Here is a 15,386-nt window from a genome sequence, read left to right as displayed (position 1 = left end):
ACCTGCCTTTCATTCCAGTATCCAGCCTCTTATCTGCACTGCAGATGGGTGCATAGGACTGCATGTGGCAGGCCACAGAGCAGCAGGGCTAGCAAAATTATCCCGATTCTCTGAAACAGGCTGCAGCCTTCTAGTTTAGATCCTCACAAGGATGTAGGATTATCAGTGTGTTTGCAAGAGATAACAACGACAGAGGGACTGTGCGGTCTTGATAACTCTTCTGTTCAAGTAGCTGAGCCCAGAGGCAGCAGGGCATGATGTGCGGAGAGGAATGACAACGATGCTTTCCTGTCCTGGGGTAGTGCAGGGCCAGACAGAGATTTTGGAGGTGCTGGGATCAGCGCAGTTACATGCCTCTCTGGAGCTAGCGGCACGCTCACTAGGGTAATCCTTGCTCTTTGAAGGATCCAGCTCTGATATAAAGACAGAGCTATTCACAGAGCTGTATTTTTTTCAGCAATTGGGGAACAGGAAATCCGGACAGCAGAATGGTCTGGTAACCCTGCTCTTGTACTTGTCCTGTTGTGCTGGCTGCTGTTGAGCTGCAGTTGAGCAGATTCAGTCACCTTCTGTGTTTTCCTGCCAAATAGATCACCTTTCACGCTGGAGTGTCTTCTGCTCTCAGTGCTCTGGGCAGCTCCTGTTTCTTGCCAGCCATATGCAAGAGCAGCCAATGTGTCCTTCCCCTCCTTTCTGTGGCTGCGCAGCTGCAGAGCATCAGCAGTACTGCTGGGTGCAGACCAAGGTGCGATGATCCGAATCAGCTTCTCGCTCCWGCTGTGTGCATGGTGTAGCTGATGTGTTAAGTACTCGCCCCGGAGTCCTGCTCAAAAAATTTCACTCCTGGGATTGCCTGTACTAATTTTCTGRCAAACCTGGTTCTTCATCTGGGAATGGAAAGGAGTGATTTTAGATTCTAGCCCTTCTGCAAATTATGTTTCTAATTCTTCCAGTGAAAAAGGGAAAGGCAAAAACCTGAGATGCAAGGGATTAGTCTGGCTTGAAATAGGCAATAGCTGTAGTCTTTAAACAGTACCTAAATAGAGCTCTGCGTTAAAATATTATACTGCAAGATCACTCCAACTGTTGACCATGCCTCCTCCTTGAGCAAGCTTTGCCTGGCATGCTCTGCTTAGGAAAGACAGCATATTTTCACAGTGGACGTGGTACTGCCTTTGCAGGCCTTAGCTCAAAGTGCTCTCTGTTCCCATCTCAGGAACGCCTTGAGAAGACTCCACYGTGACAGTGTTTTTGTGTTTGTGCTGAATATGAGTACGCTTTTAAGATATCTAAATATTTTTAATACTCGGGATTTAAGATTCATTTGGAAGAGGTTTTTGTTGTTGTATGAAAAGAGGCTTAATGTTAAATTGTTAAGGTTTTGCCTAGATCTAATAACTCCATTTTGAGCCGAGCCTAAGCAAAGAGAATTTCAGCTTTAGCTGAACTGCATCCCGTCAATTCAGGCAGCATCGTCTCATGCTCAGAACAGGTCTATGCTGTGCAGGAAGCGAACAGRGTCTTGCAGCAAAAATAGCATGTGGTTCTCTGGCTTGACTGCCACGCTGCCGGGGCTCCTTGTCGCTGCCGCGGGCGGGCAACCCCTTCTGCAGGGGCAGAGAAAGCGTCCCGCTGGTGGGGCTCAGACCTGTGGCTCCTCTCCCGCGCTCTGCTTTTCTTTAAGGCATTACRTTTCTGCAGAAACCCATTTTCTGAGCGGGTCCTGGGAGCTGCTAGTCTGCTCTGCTTAGCCTGCGATCAGCAGCACTGGCCGCTTCGTTCTAGAAACGAGTCGAACGCGTGGCGCAASCCTTCAAACGCGACGCGCTGAACGCTTGGGGAGCCAGCGCCGTTTGGTTCTGTGTATCTTTAGGCTACTGGGAAAATCTTCATTTCCTGATTTTAAAGTGAACTTTTTCTAGCAGACTTTTTTCCCCTCCCTTTTGGTCTACACAACTTTTGTAACTTTGCTGAGGGCATAATCCTGCAGCTCTTGTGTAGGCAGAACTGGAATTGGCAGCAGTGGCTGCAGTTCAGCAGGAGTTTTGGCTGAGCGAGGCCTCTCAGCATGTWTTTTATACTATGCAGTCATGCACACGGCGTTTGCTTAGTATAGGAGTCTCTGGCTGGGATTTGCTGTAGAAAGTGGGCAGAGCACGTGAAACTATGGATTTTTTTTTTTTTTTTTTTTATAATAACTTTTTATCGAACCACTTTGCCACACTATATTGTGAAGGATCTAAGCCACATATTCGTAAATCATAGATTTTTATAAAGAGCAGCACCAGAAGGCAAAGGGGCAATGGCAAGTGAATAAACACAAATTCCAATAATGAAATGTTGGCTTGTGTTTACTGGCATTTAAAATGTAATAAAGTGAATGCTTGTGATATGAACACAAACCCCCAGAGAGCTCCTCTATTAAAAAAAAAAAAATTGTCTCTCTGTGTCATTTTTTTCTTTAAAATYCAAGTAAAATGCCTGTGTGTATTCTACCCCAGCCGTCAAATATTAATGTTAACAAAAGGAACTTCTTTGTAGACTATAGTGGAAGGGGTACRGGCTGCCAGTGTCAAGGCTTGCTTTTACTATGTACAGCTTTTGTTATAGCTTTTCTGCTTTGAAGACGCTTCTGACTTGTTTGAAGAAATCCCCTGTCCACTGAAATATTCTTTGCTGACCCCACTTGGCAAACAAGATGTTGTTGTGAAAGGTTTCAGCCCCATCTATTCCCATTTGTTGCTGATTTTGGTAACTGTGAGGAGGGTGGAATGGAGAGAAGACGGTAGGGTTTTTCAGATACCTTATGGGAGGAATATTATAAAAAAGCTGTTGTTGGGTTGGCCAGGGAAACACTTAACTCGAACCCCCCCCGAAATCCGGAGAGCGCGGAACCTTGCTTCGTTTGCTCCTCCATCCCATTTTCTATTTCAGTGATGGTGGACACATGGTATTTAGGAAGCAGTGACACATATGCCCACCTCCCCATGCCGTTCTGCCGTGACACGCGATGTGGGGTCCTGAGGCCGTTTCCGTGCTGCTCAGCAAGGACCAGGTTTGGAGAATAGGAGACAAAGTGCCCTGGGCTCTATCCTGCTGTGCAGGTATCTCAGGCAGGTCAGAGGCACTGAGACTGAGCTTCCTGGGTCGAAGCTTCCTGATAGCTGTGGACCAGTCTTGCAGCGTTCCTGGCATTGCTCTGGGACTATGCATCTGCCCACCATGAGGCTCAGCAGGCAGTGATGAGAGGTTCACGAGCTCCTGGGTCCTCGGTGTGGTCCTGCCAACACCATGCGCTGTCCTGAGCCTCTCCTGTCCCATGCAGGGCTTCTCCAATGTGATGTATAGGCACTGCTGTGTTGGAGAGCCCTCGTGTCCAGCCAGGAGCGCAGAGCAGCTTCTTTGTTACTCCTGTGAAAAGACCAGCCCTAATTCCTTTGACAGATGCCAGCTGAAAACCAGCTTCTTCTGCCCAGGACTGGCGCATAATGCAAGAGCAAAGCCCCAGGTACGGCCTGCACACCAAGGAAGGGCTGAAAGTCCGGGCTCGTGCATGCCCTGCCGTGACATGGAGGCGTTCTGCGCAGCAGCTGCTCGCAGGGAGAGCCACGGCCCTGGGGTCAAGGGGGCCTGAGCCGGAAGCTGCTTCCCATCCCACCGACCGCATCTGCATCACGGGTCTGGACAAACCACGCGACCAAGTCATCCCAACTGCTCCTGGCTGATCCCTGAGGTTGGTTTGTTTTGGCACAATGGGAAGGTATGGAGGAAGAGAATTACTTTTTCTTTTTTGAGATAATAAATCTGTTTTGCAGCAATGTTCTCATCTGCAGTAACATTTCCTTACACCATCTCTCTATTAAAGACCTAACCTTGAGAATCTCTTTCCTTTTGCTCCTCCTTTCCTTTTCCTCTCCCTCTCCCTCTCTCTCGCTCTCTCTTTTCTTTTTTTTTTTTATATATATATATAGTGGTAACAGTGGTACATTGAGTAGCTGTCAAGGTAGAGCTGCGACCTTGCAATGCTTGCTTCTTGTGCAGTACAGAGGAACAGAAAGCCTCACAGTGTGCTACGTAGACTAATCCTAGCTAGCACAGGTGCCAAAAGTCATCTAGGTACAGTAGTAAAAAGCATTTTGGGGTTCATTTGTCCGTTTTAAAATACGAAGCAGCTGCGCTGTAGAGGGCTGTGCTGCCACAGCAGCCTCTGGTCTGAACTTGGAGGAGTCACATTTTCAGCAGGACAAAGGAGTCAGCTCAGGAATCCTATTGTATTAGGGCATGTGGTTCACACTATCGTTGCCAATAAGCATTTGTATATGCAAACGCTACCATCTGGTGCAAGGAATACTCTGCATTTTTAAAAGGTTAATTCCATCTCAACCATGTTCACTGCGCTGGTAGCAGAAACCACTCTTACTTGCTTACTGCGTTTATTATCACAGCATGCAGACAGCTAGAAAGCCGTGTCTTTACAAAGAAAGATTCTTTAGTGGTGGCAGTTGGCCCAGGTTTTCTCCAAACTTTCTCACTGAAATAACTTTTCTATTCATTGATGAATAAAAGCTGTTCTAAATTATGATCTGTTGCTACACTTGGGATCAGACAACGGGCTTATTGTGAATCTGAGGTGAGTGCTAAGTCTGTAATGAATAATTTGGTGCATTTTTTTTTCTTTCTCCCCACCCCCCTTTTGAGATCTGTGTGGTTTTCCTGAAAGTTCCTGTGGTTCAAGACTCATTTTATTGTGTCGTTTTTGCTAGCAATTCCCCAAGGGAATTCAGTAGTGAACTGAAATGCAGTATTGAAATGAAAGCTTTTTTTGGACAGACACAAAAATCGGTGTCGTGTCTTATTTTCTTGTTTGGATTACTGCAGGTACTTATGATTGCAAACCAGAAATCAGTATTTTGGGAGCATTAACACAAACCTAACATTTAAGTGATCATCCCTGCTAGGAAGCTAAATTAATGACAGAATTATGAATTGTGACCCAGGAAGGGAAAGGAGACGTGGGCAAAGCAAATCCAGTTGAATTATGGTACAAATGGACTTTTTTTTTAAGGAAGGCTTTTATATGATGTCAATGTACTTTGCAGAGATTCAGGCCATCAGCAAAGATGCRCGTACATGGGCACAGCTGTAAAACTGAAGAGATTTTCAGAATCAGGGAGCATCAGCCTGAGGAGGGCCTGAATGCTGCTTTCCAGGGGACAGAGCAGTAGCTGGCTCCGCCGGGCAGCTGAGCTCCGACAACGTGCCCCAGGCAAGTCTGGGAATCCAAAAGTCACCTCTGTTTCTGTTTTTTTTTTTCCAGTCTGTTGTATGCGTTTTATTTTCAGTCACCCTGTGGAGTTACTGCATTTACCCAAACCTCTACCAGAGAAGGGATTTGGATGGAAATGGATAGATTCATTTGGATGCTTTTTCTTAGTTCCACTAAATTACAAAACGTTGATTTTTAATAATCTGGCACTCTGTTACGGTTTTGTTGGATCTGGAGGCCTGTGAGATGATTCCCCAAACTCTGAATGACATGAAATGAAAACCCTGAAGGTCGGGTCAGCCTGTGCAGGCAGCTCGGACCATTGCTGCAGGCCCGAGTCCTCCCACCACTCCAGGATTTTAAAGCTTGTTCAGCCCTTAGTTTGTCTGATTTGAAAAATATGCCCACCTGCAGAGCCTTACATTTTTCCCCCCAGGAAAGATAATGCGTCTTGTTTGTACTGTCGGTTCAGATTTTTTGCAGAGATGGCCTGCTATTTTGAGTTGTCTTTTGCTACCGTCCACCAGCTCCAGCTCAAAAGCTCCAGCAGGTCTGCCTTGGCCACGTGCCGAGGCAGGAGAGGAGTCGGTCGCCGCTCTGCTGCTGCGTCCTTGCAGGACGGCAGCATCCCTTTCGCTCGGTGCAGATAATAAAAGCAGTGCACCCCCGCAGCACGAATGGCTGCTGTTCAGCTAGGACTTCACATAAGGCGAGGCAGTCACAGATGGGAAAGCCTCTCCGATGCACGTTTAGATTCCTGCCATTGGAGCAGGATAAATATGCAGCCAGATCAGCTCTTCAGGATGGAGCTTGTAATTTCAGCCATCTACGCCGGCACAAGTGGGTCAAGATTTCACGCAAAAGCAGAGCGACTTGCAGCGCGGGCGATCCGTCTGCGCTCAGCACCTCCGGCCGTGCTGCAGCCGGAGCGGACCGAGACTCCCAAGAGCGTTTCACCAGCCTCCGCGAGCAAGCGATCTGCAGCAGGMCCTGCTGGCCCGAGACAAAACCCATCGCCCCGCCGACTTAAACAGGAGACCAGCTAAGCTGAAAGGGCTGTGGGAAAACCTCGGCGCGGTCAAGTTAATGAGAATTTGGCTATCGATTTAAGCAGATGCAGGATTTTACCTGTGCTACTTAAATTGTCCATGTTTTTCATTAGTATTCCCTCACCTGATGCTAAGAGCTGTCATGGCATGCTCTGAACCGCTCGCCGTCCCATGGCCTCTGAACCAGGACAGCAAGGCGCAGAGGCGCAGGAGTAACGCTGGGCTGCCGGGTGCCGGGCGAGTCAAACCGAGATCAAATCTGCCCCGTCTGCACGTCCCTTCTTGGGCTTGCAAGGCGAGTGGGCGTTACTGGCCCCTGTTCAGACCCTGGGGAGGGCAGGCGTTTTGTTTGGCCTGGGCTAGTGCCTCGTCCGTGACTCCCAGAGCTTTTTTCCACATTTAGTGAACCCCAGGGCTCTTCCTTTCTAGGAACTGACTGTGCAGTGTCCACGATAGCAACTAGATGAAGAACGATCTCCGGGAGAAGTGAGACCTGGCCGCACATCAGTCTTCCTTATCCCTAGAGTAATTTCAAGGAAATTGCTGTCATGCTGGCATCTCCCCAGCAAAAGATGCCCCCTGAGTGCTTGCACATGGGAGGGCTGTGCTCAGACCTCATCCCGTCTCCTCTGTGGAAAGCAAAGCTGGCACGAGACAGCTTTGTTTTTTGATAGGAGTAGCAAGTTTCCCTAGATAAGCCTCATCCTGGCAGAAGCACAACGTGGCCTTTGGCATTTGTGATAGAGACCCACCACTGTTTTTTCTTTCGTTCCTTTTTTTCCTCTTTTTTTTTTTTTTGTTAACCTCTAAGCGTTTAGACGAACAATCTTGTCAGATTAGTCCTTCTGACCGAAGGCACAAGCCCGAGCGCCGCGGGTGCCCATCCCAGGGACTCTGGGGCGCAGTCCTGTTTGTTCAYAGGCAACGCACCGAGCCCTGACCGCGGCAGGACTTGCACAGCGTCTGCGCTCCAGCTCGCAGCGCCTCTCCGCCCGCGAGCGCTGCGCCCAGCCCTTCTCAGGCTGCGCTTGCTCGCCCCAACGCTTCCTCCGTTTTCTCCTGCAACTGCTTAGCTCCCAGGTGCACAAACCTTTTTACCTTGAAGCCAGTGCAACCTCCTCTCCCACACCCGAGCCGCATGTCCCCTCTGCCCAGGTGGCGCAGTGCATCTCACGTTCCAGCTCTCTGGTCGCAGATGAATGCAGATGTTTGTTGGAAGTGTTAAATTTGGGAACAATTCCAGCCAAACTACCGGCAACCTCAGGAAGGTTTAACCTAGCTCATGACTGTCGTGGAAGCAAGGCAGATACCTGATGTCTGCTGCACTATCTCTGCTGGGGCATTTTGAGCTGATCACCATCATCTTGTCTAAGCAATATACTTTTTGGAAGAATCAACTGTTTAAAAAATACAGCCTTTGAAGCATCAGTAGGGGTATTAGTGCCTCCTCCTTTCCCTTGCACAGATCACAGAGGAATGCTGGGCTTGGGGCATTGGAGGTGAGAAGGTGTTTCTCCCTTATTTCTCTCTCATTGGAGGTGTTTCACCCTCAGGAGAAACAACGATTTTATGCAAGATCTATGCACCGTGCAGACAAGCAGGGAGAACTGTGCTTTATAACAGAAATAGATTGCTAATTGTTTTCCTATAGAAGGATCTTTGCAATCTCCCTGTACAGTCCCTGTAACAGAAAGCAGTGATTTTTCATCTTGCTGCGTGATAGACGCTAGGAGAAACTGGAAGAAAATCCTTAAAGTTTCCTCTCTGTGCCTGATCTGTTGATTTTCTGGCTGCTTTTAGGGACAGGTAGTTTTTGCTAATGAGACTTTCCATTATAAAGTTTCCATTGCTTTGGAAAATATTAACTTTGCTGGGTAGATCAAACAGGCCCTGCAGTTATAGTTAGAATATCCTAAAGATTTAGTTCTCAGTAATAAGAGGACTAAACCACAGCACCGCCAGAGGCTAAAACTATATTATTTGAAATGAAACTTCTCATAAATATCCAACAATGAAGTCATTTTATATCAGCTGCTCTTATATAAACTGGACAAGGCAAACTGTCTTATCTGTCAACAACAGCACTGCCAAGAACGACGACTCTATATTCACTGTCTGCAGATTTCAGAGTTGCTTCTCTCCCTTTGGCTTCCCAGAAAAACACTGTGCTTTGGACCTTTTAAGAACTTTGCTGGCGCAGGCAGCTGCTAGAGTCACCAGGGTCGTCCTTGAGACTTAAACGTCCTCTCGTCTCCTCTTGGTGGGGAGCTGATGGACAAACACACACAAGCACACCTGGCTTTTGGTGGCCACTGGCCAGAACTAACATTATTTTTTAGCCGTCATTGAATGGAAGCACCTGAAAATATTAGCCAGAGCCAACATCATCATTTTTTTTTTGTTTTCCTTTTTCTTCTTTTTTTTTTCCTTTTTTTTTTCCTTTCTTTCTCTCCAGTCTTCTGGCCCCTCTCCAAATGCTCCAAAGATGTTCATTGCAGGTCAGTGATGATAAGGCCAGTGTTCAAACCTACTGCTGAAGGTGCAAGTCGCACCCAGGAGGCATCGAGAATAGCGCTAGGCACGCAGGGACATCTCTAGCCACGRGCACGTCCGCCACCAGCCCATCGCCCCATTTCTCTCCTGCTGCTTGTAGCTGGTGGACTGTGCAACACATGCCTCACCCCTCCTTTTCCTTTTTGTCTGTTTTTAGAGAGAGGGTCAGGTTTTCCCTGAGCTGTGGTGTCTTTGAAGGGTCATGGTGCCTTGTAGCACTGGTGTGTCACCGTCAATGCAGACAACAACTGCATTTGACATACAAATTGTTTCACCCTGCACTAAACTGGAATTTTCTGCAACAAAACAAGGCAGCACCTTTAGCAAGAGGCAATGTTTGCTCACATGGCCTCTGCTGCGGTAAAACACGATACCTGAAAAACCGGGGGTCTATGCAAAACCCTGTTTCTGCTGTTCCTGCCTCAAATTAAAGTGAAAGGCAGGAGACCCTTCAGGCTTCCCTCCCTCCCTCCCGAGGAGGGAGAATGGAGACACCGCTTGCCTCAAAAGAGAGGCTTCAGAGAAACGCTTGACCACCTTGTGCTGACTCCCCAGATGTTTTCAGTATCACCTTCCTGTTATGGGATAGAAGGCTAAGGTGTTTCCAGTAAAACTATAAAGCTTTCAGAAATTTGGTTTTCTTGAAGTATAGCACAGAAGTGAAGCAGAAGGGAAAAGAGCCCTTGAAATGCCTTGCCCCTTGGAAGACAAGATTAGCTCGTGAAAAGGGACTTGCAAATTTGTCAGTGTGAAATGGAATCAGTAAGCCTCTATAAATCAAGCCCAAGCATTCGGGGCTAGAACAGTGCTAGCAGACCCTTCTTTGGTCTTTGCAAGTTAATTTGAATGCCTAAGGTCACCACCGACAAAAACGCTGAAGTGCGAAACAGCAAAAAATGACAGTCAGCCGCTGCTAGGGATAGGGCTAAGCCGAGTCTCCGAAAGCCTGGCTGAAGCCGTACAAGGTAATAGTCAGCTTTCAGGCAACAGACAACCATTATTGCTTTTTTTCCCTGTACATTAGATGCAAGAGCTAAAATAACAATAATAATAGCGATTCTCTATTTTAAGCTTATGAAGAAAACAATTTACATATATATGCCATATGATTAAAATATGTAAAAATTATAATTTAATTATACAATTACAGAGCCTTATGGTCTAATAGCCCCTCTGTATTTTGCATGCTAGTTAACAATTGCTTTCTTAAAGCACACAGTAGAATTGTTTACTTGATGCTGGAGAATAGGTTAATTATGGATCTCCTGCCTTTGATTAATGGATTTAATAATCATGYTACAGAGGAATTAACATACGCTTACATGCTTCATGTGCTTACAGCACTAACAATAAGATTCATGAAAGCTCTGTGTCATCATATACTCTAGTACCCAAAAGCACGTTTTGAGAGATCCCAGGACTGCCCGTGCCTGTGTGGCTGCAGGTCAGCAGTTCTGCTGGCAACCCCCAAAGACATCCTAGCTAGCACTTTTGCCTCATCTGTCRTTAATCTCCACCATTTGCTGCCATCTACTTGCTTCTACAAAATAAAATATCTTTTTCAGGTAGCAGTATGCTTTCTACTTTAAGGRCTCGTTTGTAGGAAAGCGGTAAAATGACCTGAGAAACTGTTTCTCCAATACAGTTTTGCTTCCATAAGCAAAGGCTGCTTCCACGCTGCGTTGCACCAGTAACAGCAGCAGAGTCAGCAGAGAGAGAGACCCACGGAAAACCAGCAGGGCACAGCCTCAGGCACAGTGCAGCCCTGGCAGGACCTGCCAGACCCTTGTGAGATGAAGGCAGGTGGCTCACATTAGCATTTTCACAATAAAGTGTGTCTCATTTTCTGGGTGCTGCTCCAAGATGCCTCTATCACATTTGCACAAGCAGCCACTGCAGCAAGCAAAATAAGTTCTCTGAGCACCTCAGATGAAATTCAGTGCCAGATACTGCAGAGAAAAAAAGCATCCTAGGGGGCTTGGCATAGTATCACGTAACACATTATACAGCATATACCCAACAGGGAGAGCCACCCGCAGCTGTCTGCCATTACCCACTGTAACAGACTAAACATTGATTTTCTTTAATTCTTTTTGTATGTGTGTAATAAGCTAAATATAAGCTTCCTTGGATAGAAATGAGTGGAGTCAGTTAAGATTTACTCTCTCCAACTAAACCTCAAGGACAGGTAGTAAATATAACCTAACAAACAGAGCATTATAGTTTTCAAACTCCACTTTGCCTGTTCAACCAGGGGAACCAGTGAGAGACAGAGAAGGTAGAACAGTAACTTCAAAACTTTTTTGCTTGGCCCTTACTCTTTGCAGGGGCTTCTGCGCAAGTTTGTGTAAGAACTGGCCTATCCATCTGCAACTTATCTGCCGAGCGCTTACAGAGATCAGGAGCTGGACTCAGACACTTTTTTGTAAGTAAAACTCCTACTGATGCAAATAAAAACAGAAATAAATATGTTAGGACTAAGCCTATAGTCTTATTCAACTGAACGGTGTTTTGCCTGAAAGAACAGTACCTCAGGAATTACCAGCAACAGGATTTCAAATTGCATCAGCCATGTACCTTATATTCAACCATGCAAAGCTGAATAATGCAATACAACTCGGCAGCTTAGCATAACAGCAGGCCGGAAATGAATAGAAATACAATTTCCTAAACTATTCACTTAAAGAAATTATTCTGCAAGATTGTGCTGTTGTTCTGGTGGAAGAAACAGTCTGAGTAAACTGGAAGAGCAGGGCAGTTTCGCTGTTTTCACTTGYGGCCCGTTGCCTGACTCAGATATTGCCCCTTCTGCAGAAACCTGGCAGAACTCCTCATTCTGCTCCCGCCACATGGAAAGCCTGAAAAAGTGAGATACCATGGGCACCAGCTCCAGCACTGCTCCCACCCCGGGACTAAGAAGGCCCTAATGCTATGCAATTTGCCTGTTAAACTGAGCTGTTCTTATTTTGCAGTTGACGGTAGAAGAATCCCCGCTTGCGCTGCAGTTGCCTACCTTCATGGCCGTCCAGCTCGCAGCGGCGCAAGCACGTGTGAGTTTTGGGTCTCCCGAAGGCAGTGTGGTGGTGCGTGGCTGCGCTCACCTGCTTGCTGCTCTCCTGCTGCCCGTCAGCAGCACCTGCGTGAGCGTGGGGCCTGACCCCGGCTGGCAGCACAAGCTCCCCCCAGAGTGACGTCTGGGGGGAGCAGCTCCTGGAGGTTCAGCTGAGGGGCTCGTTTGACTTGATTTTCAGTTTTCCTGGCAGTGTTTGGGGAATGATGTCTGAAAGAGTCACTGCATTTTGCTGCTTTGACAGCAATGCTAATCCACTGCTAGCGGCTGTTGCTCGTGTTTCATTCTGGGGCCAGGCTACCAGGTTAGTTGCCGAGCAGTTTAGGTAGTCTGGGACTTGTGACAGAAGTCRGCACTTTTTTTTCAGCCATACCTACAAAGCAAACTTCAGAGATGAGAGGCATACTGAAATAACGCGTATTTTATTACTGAACCAGACAGGACTGTGCCTTCACAGACCAAATGTGCCTCTGCTGCTCCTTGGGCTTGCTCCTATGCTTTCCAAACCCTTACTATGAACCTCTGAACACATCGGCCCTGTGTCTGCACTGCTCCACTTTGCTTCTCTCCAGCTTGTCACAGGTGAGCTCAGGAATCACTGGGCAAAACAGCCTTCAGCTGTAGACTATCACACAACGCCTGGTCATATGAGACCACAGGCTTGCCCAATTCTTACATTATGGGCTAAACCAACCAAGAACTCAGATTGTATTTGTCAGATCAATGCAAGAAAATGCTTACTAGGACATTTATGGCAGATTTCTTCAGCAGCAGCACTGAAATCTTAGCTGATGTTGCTTTCCCATGGACTTTCTGATGCAGACCACCACACAACAGTCACAGGACATAGGACCTTGTACATTTATGTTTTTCCGTTCTCAGATTAAGTGTTACCTGCAAGGTGGTGTGCAAAGTTCAGTCTTACCCTGGCCAGTGCAGGCCTGCAATCCTTGCCTGCCTAGGCTCCGCCTTGCACATCTGAGGTCCCACGACAAACACAAAACACATCCCGTTTGTACTTCGTGTAAGGCTCAGCAAATCCTTATCCTTTACATAGTCATCCCCTACAGCTGTAGGCACAAATAATAAAATAGACAGTGATGATGAGACCCTACAATGCAAAACTAAAATRTCCAATTAGATTTTGATGAGGAAGTGTGAAATAAAATACATTAAGTAGAATAAGCAGGTGGGACATRAAATCAATTTCCCATTAAATTCATTGGTTACTTTTTTCTGACTCTCAATGTTAAAAGCTTTAATTACACACATAATTTACTCCGTTACAGTCTGATCCTGCGTTCAAARCCAGACAACAGTACAGAAAGTGAATATGGTAGGAATAGCAGGCAGCATGTCCAATCCTATGCTCTACAAAGCAAAATATAACAYAGGGCCAGAAATGACTCTGCAAGCCCATCTCCCTAAATTGGTGGGAGTTCATATACAGAAGAAGTAGAGGATAAATTGCAATCACCTCCTTCATCTTCCTTCATAATTCCCAGTGGAAGTACATCATAGGAAAGAGAAGCAGAAAAGTGCTCTGCAGAGATTAGTGAGGTATCTAACTTCAGCACAGCCTGCTTCTGGCATGCTCTGAGGATGCTGCGGCAGCTCTCGGTCGGGTCGGCCTGTGCTCTAAACCGCTTGCACTTTGTTTCGAGAGCCAAACATGTGGACCGCATTATTTTGGGTTGCAAACCAGGGACGCCCATAAACACCGAAAAGAAGCTAACTGGAGCGAGAACAATAGGTTCTTTAATGGGTCTAAGCACCCGTCAGCTTAAATCCAAGAGTTCAAAGCCCATTCCAGCTGCCCTGGATTGTCCCTTGCTTGTAAAGAGCCGGTAGGCAAATTGTTAATTCAGAAACACCTAGCTGGGAGCATTAATGGGTGAACTTTGGTGTTAAACCTTCCAGAGCACAGCTTCAGCCCTGTGGGTATATCCTGATACCCGGGGTGCTACTTTCTATCCACGTTTTGTCTTTCTGTGACTTTTTCTTTCAATCGAAAAAAAAAAAAAAAAAAAAAAAGAGAGGAATACATCACTTCACCTCTTCGTTTTCCACTAATTTACCCTGTTCCCCTTTCTACGATATCTGCAATATAATGTAGTTTCAACAGAGCAATGCTTTGCAAATTTGGCTCAAGAAGACACTGAGCAAACAGCTTTTCAGCAAGCTTCAGCTCAGCTGTCAGAAGGGGTAGTTTGGTCTCTGTGCGAGTAACACGCACATTCCAACCAGAGGAAAGCTGGTGGGTCTGTATGCCTTTTCCTATCAGTTCCAGATTAGGAATCTGATGCTAATTTCTTCCTAAAGCCTGTATTTTCAGTAGAATTGGTATTCTAAAACAAAAAAGGATTGTGACGTTTCTCTCTCTCTCACTCGCTTGCCTTTTTTTTTCTCCTGGCTTTACTCCAAGGACCTTTCTTGCTTGTTGTTGCATTCTCAAGATGAAGCCCCCGGTGGTTATAGCGGTGCTGGTAGTACTGCTGCAGGTTTCTCAGAGTTTCCCTCCCTTGTACCACAGAGGTTGGTGGAGATTGCTAAGGGAAGGAGACAGTTGTGGAAAATGYGATTTGGCACTTTGCTCTAAGCCTGCACACTGTCCAGCTGGGACTGTACTGGATCGCTGTGGCTGCTGTCCTGAATGTGGAAATGTGGAAGGTCAGATCTGCGACTTGGACCAGGGCAATCATTTTTACGGGCAGTGTGGYGACAACCTGGAGTGCAGGTTGGATGCTGATGAAGCGAGGTTTGGGGAGGTGCCTGAACCCCAGTGCGTGTGCAAGTCTCAAGAGAGCGTCTGCGGACCTGAAGGGAAAACCTATGAGAACATCTGTCAATTCAACAAGGCTTATGCCACAAGAGGAAATGTCAGCATGAAACATAAGGGACCATGCGAATCAGGTAACGTGTACYGAGATGTTTCCAGACTAAAAAGAAGGCTAAATCTGATTTTTTGTGTTACTCAGTGYTTCAGTCTAACAAACAAATACTGCATTTTTGTTATAATTTCATTTTTTGTTACAATATACTTTGTGCTTAAACCAGTTCAGCAGCTGKTGCTTAATCTTGTATGTTATAAACCTCTATATTAGCCTTGTGGATTTTATATCACATGGCTACTAATAAGCTACAGCCCTACAGACCAGCTCTGCTCTGAATGAGCACAGTATGCAACTGCTTTTACAAAAACTGMATGTGTAGTTGGAACTAGATGAACAGATAGAATAGTTAAATGATGAAGTGAGGAAGGACGGGATAAATAACTATTAGTATATGGAAACTGACCTAGTATTAATAGGGTGATAGCAAGACAAACATYACATGTGTATGTCTACCTCTGTGTATATATGGTAATCAGTGAAGTAGGGGACTAGAATAAATTCCCAGGCTTAATTAAACAGGTCTGTTCTTGTTGCCAAAAAAAAAAAAAAAAAAA

General features: G+C 46.3%; 1 protein-coding gene across 1 annotated transcript in view; it reads left to right on the top strand.

Moving 5' to 3' along the window:
- Positions 1–14,394: 14,394 nt before the first annotated feature.
- The window catches only part of LOC146598874 (kazal-type serine protease inhibitor domain-containing protein 1-like), a 9,017-nt gene continuing 8,025 nt past the window's right edge, over positions 14,395–15,386 (top strand). The window contains exon 1 of the mRNA XM_085299572.1: positions 14,395–14,851. Within this exon, the coding sequence (XP_085155698.1) occupies positions 14,395–14,851 (457 nt within the window). The remainder of the gene's footprint in view (positions 14,852–15,386) is intronic.

The sequence above is a fragment of the Rhea americana genome, unplaced genomic scaffold (assembly GCF_003343005.1).
Source record: "Rhea americana isolate MKP2758 unplaced genomic scaffold, rheAme1 scaffold_150, whole genome shotgun sequence".
NCBI lineage: Eukaryota > Metazoa > Chordata > Aves > Rheiformes > Rheidae > Rhea > Rhea americana.
Note: the sequence above shows the minus strand (reverse complement) of the source record. Positions and strands in the feature narration are given on the sequence as shown.